Below are 9,249 nucleotides of genomic sequence, written 5' to 3'. Positions count from 1 at the left end.
TGCGATGCGCTCAAACCTTCAAAAAGCAGTTCAAACTAAACTGCAGAACGCTGCTTCGTATTTAAATCAAAAAAAGGCAAAACCTCGAGCTGCAGCAGCAGCAGCAGCTGCTGCTGCTGCTGCTGCTCGCGTTGCTGCGTCCGTTGCTGCAGCCCTGCCTTCCCCCGCCACATCCGCCAGCTAGTTGCTGCTGCTGCTGCTGCTGCCGCCGCTACTGTTAGGTAATCCCTCGCAGCAGCAGCTGCAGCACTAAGCAGTTCGTGGGTGAAGACGGCGTGCTGCTGCGGCCGTCCCTGCTTCTGCCGCTGCTGCTGCTGCACCTTGCCCAGCAGCAGCAGCAGCAGCAGCAGCAGCATCAGCGGAAGGACTGCTGCGGGCAGTGGAAAGCCAGCCCGGAGCAGAAGGCTTGTTTGCTGAGAGAAGAAGCTGCTGCTCTTTTGTCTGTTTTTCTTTTTTCTTTAAGTCTCCTTTCAGCAGCAAACGCGAGAGCCAAAGGGTTTAACTGCTGCTGCTGCTGCTGCAGCAAGCAGCGCCGCAGGTGAGTTCCCAGCGCGAGGGGCTGCACAGAGAGCAGCAGCAAATAATCAATTTTTAATTCTTTTCATTTATTTTAAATGCCATTTCTCATTTTATAATTATTTTATTTTATTTATTTTATTTATTTATTTGACGACCCACGTAGTCCGACAAACAGCGAAAATCCACAGCAGCAGCAGCAGTAGCAGCAGCACCAAATAAATGCAGCAGCAGCTGACGAAGCCGAGGCCACAGAAACAAAAGAAGACAGAACCAAAAAGCAAACAAAGGGGCACGAAATAAATATATAAATAATAAAATAAATAATAAATAATAAAATAAGTAAATAAATAAAATAAATAATAAATATTTTTTTAAAACAAAATAAGCAGCAGCAGCAAAAGGCTCACTCTAACAGCAACCCCACAGTGGCGGCAGGTGACTGAAGCCAAGTGCTGCAGCAAGCAGCAGCAATCTGCATGCATCACGAGTTCCTCTCTCTTGTCTAACGCGCACTCCTGCTGCTGCTGCTGCTGCATCTGCTGCAGCAGCAGCAGCTGCTGCTGCTGTTGCTCGTGCTGCTGGAGCTGATGCTGCTGCAACTGCTGCTGCTGCTGCTGCCGCGGGTCATCATGGTGGGCGGCAGAGGGCTCCCGCTGCTCGCCTGTTTCTGCAGCAGCAGCAGCAGCAGCAGCAGCAGCGTGTGGGGACGACGCTGCTGCAGGTAGGCACTTCCCATTATCTGCTGCTGCAGCAGCAGATGCTGCCCGACTCCTGCTGCTGCTGCTGCCGCTGCTGCCCTCTCTGAACGAGGCACTGCTGCTATGGCTGCAGCAGCAGCAGCTGCTGCTGCTGTTGCTGCTGCCGTGTTCTTGTTTCCTCAGTGTGACTTCGTGTACGGAAGTTGGTGCAGCTGTGGCTGCTGGCAGTTCTGCTGGTGCTGCTGCTGCAGCAGCAAGAGGTGCCGCTAGTGTCGCTGCACCTCCTTGCTCCGTCTGCTTTGCTGCTGCTGCTGCTGCTGCTGCCACTTCGCTCTTGCTGCTGTTGCTTTTGTCGCTGGGGGCACTCTCCCCTCTACTACCGCTATCCCGTTGCTGCTGCAACTGCTGCTGCAGCTGTTGCTGCTGCAGCTGTTGCTGCTGCAGCTGTTGCTGCTGCAGCTGCTGTTGCTGCAGCTGCTGTTGCTGCTGCTGTTGCTGCTGCAGCAAGCAGCCGCAGTTGCTGCACAGCAGCTGCTGCGCTGCTGCAATGTGTGCTGCTATTTGTTTGCTGCTGGCGCCCCTCAAAGCCAAAGACAGAGAGACCTCGTGGCTGCGGAAAAGCAGATAGATGTAAACGGAGGACTGCAGCAGCAGCAACTGCAGCAGCGCCTGCTGCAGCAGCAGAAGCTGCTGCAACAGCAACAGCCAAACGCAAAGTGCCCTGGGAGCAGCAGCAGCAGCAGTTGCAGCGGCGCCGACGGCCGCCGCAGCAGCAAAAGCCACAGCAGCAAGTCAGAAAACAAGTAGAAAGCTGCGGAACAGCAGCAGCAGCAGCAGCAGCAGCAAAGGCAGCAGCACAGCAGTAGCAGCAGCACAAGCAGCAGCACAGCAGGATTGGCACCAGGATTGCTAGCATAAAGGGGATAAGGGCAGCAGCAACAGCAGCAGCAGCAGAGCAAGCAACAACGCAGCAGCACTAGCAGCAGCACCAAAACAAACAGCAGCACGGCAGAAGCAAAAGCGGCAGCAGCAACATCAAACGCAACGCCAGCAGCAGCAGCAGCAGCAGCAGCAGCGTTAACTGCAGCGTCAGAAGCGGCAGCAGCACAAAAGACACCGTCAGAAGCAGCAGCAGCCTGATATGCAGCGTCAGAAGCAGCAGCAGCATGGAATGAACGTCAGCAACAGCAGCAGCAGCAGCAGCAGCAGCAGCAGCAGCAGTTACCTGGTTCTCAAGTTTGCCATTTCCTTCTGATGCATCTCTTGTTGGTTTCTAATTTGCTGCTCCAAAAGGGCCAGCCGTTCATACAGCCAAACCGAAACAGCAGATCCGCTTTGCTGTCGCTGCAGCGCAGCAAGTTCTGTTGCTGCTGCTGCTGCTGCTGCTGCTTCTGCTGCCATGTTCCCATCGCTGGCTGCAGAAGGGGTACTCAGGGAATGTGAAAGGTGCGCGCCGTGCGCATCCTGGTCATGATGCTGCTGCTGCTGCTGCTGCTTCTGTTGCTGCTTCTGCTGCTGCTGCTGTTGCTGCTGCTGTTGCTGTTGTTGCTGCTGCAAACCCACTCTGCATGCCTCTGCCGCTGCTGCTGATGCTGCAGGCGAAGCTTCTGAGTCTGCTGTCCTGCACTCACTTGCTGCTGCTGCTGCTTCAGTATCTGTTACTGCTTTTGCTGCTGCTCCCGTTGCCGCTGCACCTGCTGCTGCTGCTGCTTCGGCTGCTGCCTCTGCTGCTGCTTCTGCTGATGCTTCTGCTGCTGCTTCTGCTGCCGCTTCTGCTGCTGCTTCTGCTGCTGCTTCTGCTGCTGCCTCTGCTGCTGCTTCTGCTGCTGCTTCTGCTGCTGCTATCTGGAATTTCCAGTATTCCTCAGACGTGTTTTGAGCTGCTGCACGCGAGTAAGTGTCCGGAGACTTCATTGCCGCTGCTAGCTGCCTCAGCTGCTGCTGCAGCTGCTGCTGCTGCTCCTGCTGCTGCTGCGGCTGCTGCTGCTGGGGCTGCTGCTGTGCCTGTTTGTGCTGGGGATGCTGCTCCCCTGCCCCTTCCCGCATGCGAGCAAACGTGTGTGCTGCTGCCGGACATAATGTGTTCAGCTTGCTGCTGCTGCTGCTGCTGGCTGCAGCAGCTCCAGCTGAGGCCTCGCTGCAGCAGGCTGGGAGCTGTGTTGAGGGAGGGCGGCAACGGCTGCTGCTGCTGCCGCTGCTGTTGCTGCCCTCCGCTGCTGTTTTTGAAGTTAGCGAGGCAAAGAGTCTGGTCAACAAGCCAGAAGCGGGCGCTTAGCTGCTGCTGTCCACGAGACATAGAACAATGGTGTGCTGCTGCTGCTGCTGCTGCTGCTTGCTGCTGCTGTTGCTGCCGCGCAAACCCTCTGCTGCTCTACTTTAACAAGTACTTCAACCTTCACTGCACAACAGCATATACACATTCGGGGATGTCCAAGTGAAGTAAGCCGCCGCCCGCACGGTTGCTGCTGCTGCTGCTGCTGGCAGCAGCAGCAGCAGCAACAGCTCACCCGCTGCCGAAGGCTCGGGCTAGGGGGCCCCGTCGGCCATAGGTCAATCTTTCCTTTCTTTTAGTATTAACTTTCACCATATTTGCGTCTTTCCCTCACATTTAGAGAAGCAGCTTCTGCTTTCGAGAGGTTTGCTGCTGCTGCTGCTGCTGCTGCTGCTGTTCATCTGCTGCTGCTGCTCCTCTCTAGCGTCTCAGCAGCTCTCCGCTTCCTTTTAGCAGCAGCAAGCCAGCAGCACATCTCTTCTTTGTGGTGCTTCCAGTGTTACTTTTTTTTCCTTTGGTTGACCCGTAGCTGCAGCAGCTGCAGCAGCAGCAGCAGCCTCGGTGGCAGGCTGCAACACTCGGGAGGGCAGCAGCAGCTGCTGCTGCTGCTTCTGCTGCACAACTGCGTGGCTGTTTCCGAAGCACCTAAAGGGCACTGTTGCTGCTAACTGGCTGCAGCAGTGCGGTGTGTCTGTCTAAGCAGCTGCGGGCGCAGCTGCAGCTGCTGCTGCTGCTGCTGCAGCTGCTGAGGGCAGTTGCCGGAGGTCGTTGCTGCTGCAGTTGCTGCAGCCGCTGCAGCTGATGCAGCAGCAGCTGCTGCTTCGACAATGAAGGGAGATGCCAGGGAGCTAGAGGAGCGGCTGATGGACAGCAGCAGCAGCTGCGCTGCAGCGCGCAGCGAGGGCTTGCTGGTGGCCCCGGAGGGCGAAGATGCGCAGCAGCAGCAGCAGCAGCAGGAGCAGCAGCAGCAGCAGCTGCAGCTGCAGCGCAGCGTCAGCAGGGGCGAAGCATTCTTCTTACGGGCTCTTATGGTTGTCAAGATTTGCTTCTTTGCTGCTGTTGCCCTCGTGCTGCTGCTGGCGCTGAGCCACATCGACACAACAGCCACCATAGTTAAGGATCTCATAGCGGGAGTGAGTCTGCTGCTGCTGCTGCAGTGCTGCTGCTGCTGCTGCTGAGGGTGCTGCTGCTCGTGACGCGTGGTGTGCTGCTGCTGCTGCTTGGGCTGCAGCAGCTAGAAGCGCGGCTGCTGCTGCTACTGCTTAGAGTACTATTGCTGCGAGTGCCGTTGCTGCTGCTGCTGCTGGGAATGCTGCTGCTGCTGCTGCTGGGGATGTTGCTGCAGCGGCCGTTGTTGCTAAGGGGTGGATGCGAGAGACTGATTGATGCAAATGCTTGTGGAGTTAGCCGTTTGAACTCAGCACTGGGCTCTAGCGATAAGGGTTTAGGGTTAAGTTAGGGTTTAGGGTTTAGGGTTTAGGGTTTGAGGTGCATTGCTGCAGGTTCAAGGGTTTGGTTATTTTGCGCCTTTTGCGTACATTGCGCTGTACGTGGTCTTCATTGCTTTTTTCATGCCAGCAGAGTTCATGGTGAGGTCAGCAGATCGTTTGTTTCTTCGAGGGTTTAGGGTTTGCGGATTAGGGTTTAGGGTTTGCGGACTAGGGTTTAGGGTTTGGCGTTTGCGCGCGGTTTGCTGCGCAGCACTTGGCCGCGGGCTTCATCTTCTCGCGAATATACGGCGAAACCTGTAAGTGGGGGTGGAAAGCTGGAGGAAAAAGGGAAATATGAGACAGAAAAGCCAACAAAAAGCAATTAAAAGACAATTTAATTCAAAAAACCGAAACATTGAAGCAAATGCGAAGCCAAAAAGTCCTAAAAGTCGGCGAAAGCTGAAAAAGTGAAATGCAGAAATGGCGGCTGCAGCTGCGCCGAGGCGTTTGGGGTGTACGTACACCTGAAGCACTGGGGTGTACGTACACCCGAAACACCGCGCTTCCGATCCCGGCGCCGTTTGGCCCGCAAGGCAGCAAATTGAGTTCTTCTTGCGCCACGACTTTAATTTTTTCTATTTTTGTTTTGTTCTTTGCTGCAGTGGGCATTGTGGTTGCTTTCTTCTGCTCCCTCTGCGGCGCGCTGCTCTCCGGCTTGTGCTGCTTCATGATCAGCCGCCACCTGCTTTTCGATTTGCTGCACTCCTGGATGAGCAGCAGCACTTTGTTCAGAGCTTTCGACTCTGCAGTGGAGGAGGGGGGGATAACTTTCGTGGCCCTCATCCGGCTTTCTCCCATTTTGCCGTACTCCGTGAGACCCCAAACCCTAAACCCTAATTCAGGGTTTGCGCTTCCCAGCGTTTGCGCCGCCTCCCACGCAGCCCTGCGGGGAAAGCTTTCTTTCGGCTTTGCAGGGTTCCTCGCTCCGGTGTACAGACACCACAGGAGACCAGCAACTGTTTGATTTGCTTCCGAAATATATTTAATTAGTTTTTTATTTTTAAATGAAGTTGTAACAACTGCATGCGCTTCTGGCTCTGCTGCAGCTCACCAGTTATTTGTTTGGAGTCACGGCGCTTAAGACTTCCCATTTGCTGCTCGGCACTTTTTCGGGGACTCCTCGTGAGCCGCGGCCCCGCTGCTGCTGCTGCTGCTGCTGCTGCTGTACGTAAGAGTCAGCGTGTCTCAGTTTGCTGCTGCTGCTGCTGCTGCTGCTGCTGTGTTGCAGTTATTCTCGCGTTCAACTTCATCGGCTCCGCTTTGAGCGATCTGAAGGACCTGGATGTTCGTGAGTCAGGAACTTGGAAAGGCAAAGCTAGGGTTTAGGGTTTAGGGTTTAGGGTTTAGGGTTTAGGGTTTAGGGTTTAGGGACTGCTGCTGTTGTCTCGCAGGCACTTTCTCCTGGACGTGGCAGCGGTTGAGCCTGATTGCCATCGGAGTGCTGATGGCAGCTGTAGGTTTTTATTTTATCTCTTCAGCAGCACTTTAATTTATTTTAATTTAATTTATTTTATTTTATTTTAATTCAGTTTCATTTAAATGCCATTTAAATGATAGTTCGGGTTCAGGAGCGGCAGTGCAGCACAAAAGGCCGCAAGCAGTGGGGTTTGGCTCTCCCCCGTCGCCCATGTTCAGTGCTGCTGCTGCTGCTGCTGTTGCTGCTGCTGCTGCTGCTGCTGCTGCTGCAGGCGTCAATGGCCTACATTACTGTGCTGACGCGTCGGAAGCTGGAGGCGGCGTATGCGAGCGCCTTGCAGGAGCGGAACCAGAGGTCGCAGTTGCTGCTGGCGAGCAGCCCTGCTGGCTTGGCTTGAGCTGCTGCTGCTGCTGCAGCAGCAGCAGCAGCTGCTGCTGCTGCTGCTGCAGCTGCAGCAGGCGCTGCAGCAGGAGAACTTGCAGGGGAGAGGACAGGTTCCTCTGCGTATGTAGATCTTGTGTTCAAGTCGAGGTGCCTCCACCTCAAGGGATCCACGAAAATGCAGATTCAGCTGCTGCTGCTGCTGCTGCTGCTGCAGCAGCAGGTTTCTCGCGAGAGCCTGCGAGGGCAAAGCCCACGGAGACTGGGAAGAGAAAAGACTTTTGATGTGAACTTTTTTTCCTTTCTTTCGTTTTCACCTTTTCATGCTGCAGCAGCTTCCGCAGCAAAGCGTGCGCTGCGAGCCAATATGCTCGGCAGGCAGCAGCAGCAGCAGCAGCAGCAGCAGTTGCTGCTGCTGCTGCTGCTGCGTCTCAGTTTTAATTTCAAATTCCTTTCTTTGTTCTTCTCCTTTGCTTCCCCTTGGGCTCTCAGTTGCTCTCCGTGCAGCGCTGCCGTTTCCGGGGGAGCCGATACCCATTTTGCTGCTGCTGCAGCTGCTGCTGCTGCTGCTCCTGCCGCTGCTGCTGCTGCTGCTGCTGCGGCAAGTTCCCAATTTGAACTGAGGGAATTCTCCTTGAGGCGGCGGCCATTCGCTGCGTCAGCAGAAATGGAAATAATTCGAATTAAATAGTTAAAAAGAAATAAATAATTAAAATAAATAAATAAATAATAAATAAATAATAAAGTCCTCACCTCGCACAGCGCCGCATCGAATTTGGCAGCAGCAAACTTGAATTGAGGCTTCGGGCCGAGAGATTGCAGCATTACTTTTTTAAAAAGAAAATATTTTAACATTGCAAAACAGATTTTAAAAATATTCCATTTACCTCCTGAAGTCGAGAATTGCTGCTGCTGCTGCAGCGCGGCGCCGGGCTGAGCAGCAGCAGCGCGGGCTGCAGCAGCAGCAGCAGCAGCAGCAGCAGCAGCAGCAATCAGGGCATAGAGCGTAAATGAATTGTAAAGCGTTTTCTACCTGAAGGAGTTTCATGGCGAAGAGCACGGGACGTGGCGGAAGCAGCACTGCAGGCTGAAGGGCTCCTGTTTGCTGCTGCTGCTGCTGCTGCTGCTGCAGTTTGGAGGAATTAGGAAGCGTGGGGCGGGAACAGACCTTGGGCCCATCTCTTGAGCGCCGTTTGCTTCTGGACAAAGGGCAGCTGCTGCACTGCAGCACTGGCCATGTCGAGGGACTGGAAGCAGCAAGTTGAATTGCATTCAAAAGGAACTTTCGGGAAGTGGACTTTCGAATTTGCACCTCGCTGCAGCAGCAGCTGCTCAGCGGACAAGTCGCGGCCAAGTGGCACTTCTTGCAAACTAGACTTTGGCACTTCACGAAGACTCTTCCCGCCCCGATGCCTTGCAGGCAGAGGAGGCAAATGGCTGCAGCAGCGCGGGGTCTTTGCGCGAAAAGGCACTTTCCGAGCGCAACAAACCTGGAATTCCGTGAAAAAAAGAGATTTCCGGGACGGGAGAAGTGCAATTGGTGTCTGGAAACTGGAATTTGCGAAAAGTGCAAAACTGCGTTTCGGCGCGCGCGGGGCCGGCGGCCTGGCCGAGCCGCGGGGAAGGCGGGAATCCGGGGCTCATTCCCGCGGGAAGCTTTGGAATCTCAGTGGATTTTGCGTTTGCAAGACTGGAACTGCATTTGGAAACGAAAAGAAAAAGAAGTGGCGCAGAGATCTGCGCGGAGCCGCGAAAGCTGAACGCAGCTCCGCGCGGCTGGCGTTTCGGGTGTATCTGCACCTCGGGCGCTGCGCGCAGCGCCGCCTGTTTCGGAGTTCAAGTTTCGTTTCGAGTTTGGACTTGCGTTTCGCTTTTGTTTGGTTTCTCAGAAAGCAGTTTTAAAAGCAAAATGCGGAAACGTTCCCGCTTTCCGCGGCTCCACCGCGCCGCCGCCGCCGCCGCCGCCGCCGCCGCCGCCGCAGCAGCAGCAGCAGCAGCAGCAGCAGCAGGCGCCGCGTCAGTGGTGAAGGTGCTTCTTGGCGGCGAGGCGGACGTGCTTGTCGAAGTGGGAGCTGGTGATGAGCCCGTTGTGCTCGTAAAGCGGGTTGAGGAAGACCCTGAGGAGCAGCTCGTGGACCTGCTGGAAGAAGGCGCGGATGCCCTCGCTGCTGCCGCGGTTGCGGTGCAGCAGCAGCAGCTTCGCGCGCCCCGCAGTGCAGAAGGCCGAGACCAGAAAGTCGCGGAAGGCGTCGCAGCTCTTCAGCAGCAAATTCGAACTTCGCCACGAACTCTCCTCCACCGCGTCCAGGCTTTGGTGCAGCAGAAACTGGTCGTAGTGCGGCGAGTCTTCGCGCGCGCCGCTCTCGCTCAGGTCCGCTTCGTAGAGGGGCCGGTCGCCCTTCCCCACCACCACGAACACGAACAGGCCCCCCGGCGCCGCCATGCTGCTGCTGCTGCTGCTGCTGCTGCTGC

The 9,249-nt window shown here is 55.6% G+C and overlaps 3 protein-coding genes across 3 annotated transcripts; 1 reads left to right on the top strand and 2 right to left on the bottom strand.

Moving 5' to 3' along the window:
* Window positions 1-355: 355 nt before the first annotated feature.
* On the bottom strand, window positions 356-3,263 carry ETH_00012595 (uncharacterized protein; the record flags this gene model as incomplete). Its single annotated transcript, XM_013373053.1, has 3 exons — window positions 356-559; window positions 927-1,827; window positions 2,443-3,263. The coding sequence occupies 3 exons, from the start codon at window positions 3,261-3,263 to the stop codon at window positions 356-358; spliced, it is 1,926 nt and encodes a 641-aa protein (XP_013228507.1).
* A 1,053-nt stretch (window positions 3,264-4,316) lies between these two features.
* On the top strand, window positions 4,317-6,793 carry ETH_00012590 (uncharacterized protein; the record flags this gene model as incomplete). Its single annotated transcript, XM_013373052.1, has 8 exons — window positions 4,317-4,622; window positions 4,992-5,078; window positions 5,191-5,236; window positions 5,582-5,790; window positions 6,026-6,101; window positions 6,208-6,267; window positions 6,371-6,432; window positions 6,668-6,793. 8 exons carry the CDS (start codon window positions 4,317-4,319, stop codon window positions 6,791-6,793), a joined length of 972 nt encoding a protein of 323 aa, XP_013228506.1.
* Window positions 6,794-7,265: 472 nt separating this feature from the next.
* Window positions 7,266-7,602, bottom strand: ETH_00012585 (uncharacterized protein; the record flags this gene model as incomplete). Its single annotated transcript, XM_013373051.1, has 2 exons — window positions 7,266-7,430; window positions 7,531-7,602. 2 exons carry the CDS (start codon window positions 7,600-7,602, stop codon window positions 7,266-7,268), a joined length of 237 nt encoding a protein of 78 aa, XP_013228505.1.
* Between the last annotated feature and the right edge of the window lie 1,647 nt (window positions 7,603-9,249).

The sequence above is a fragment of the Eimeria tenella genome, genomic scaffold (assembly GCF_000499545.2).
Source record: "Eimeria tenella Houghton genomic scaffold, Eth_scaff119, whole genome shotgun sequence".
NCBI lineage: Eukaryota > Apicomplexa > Conoidasida > Eucoccidiorida > Eimeriidae > Eimeria > Eimeria tenella.
Note: the sequence above shows the minus strand (reverse complement) of the source record. Positions and strands in the feature narration are given on the sequence as shown.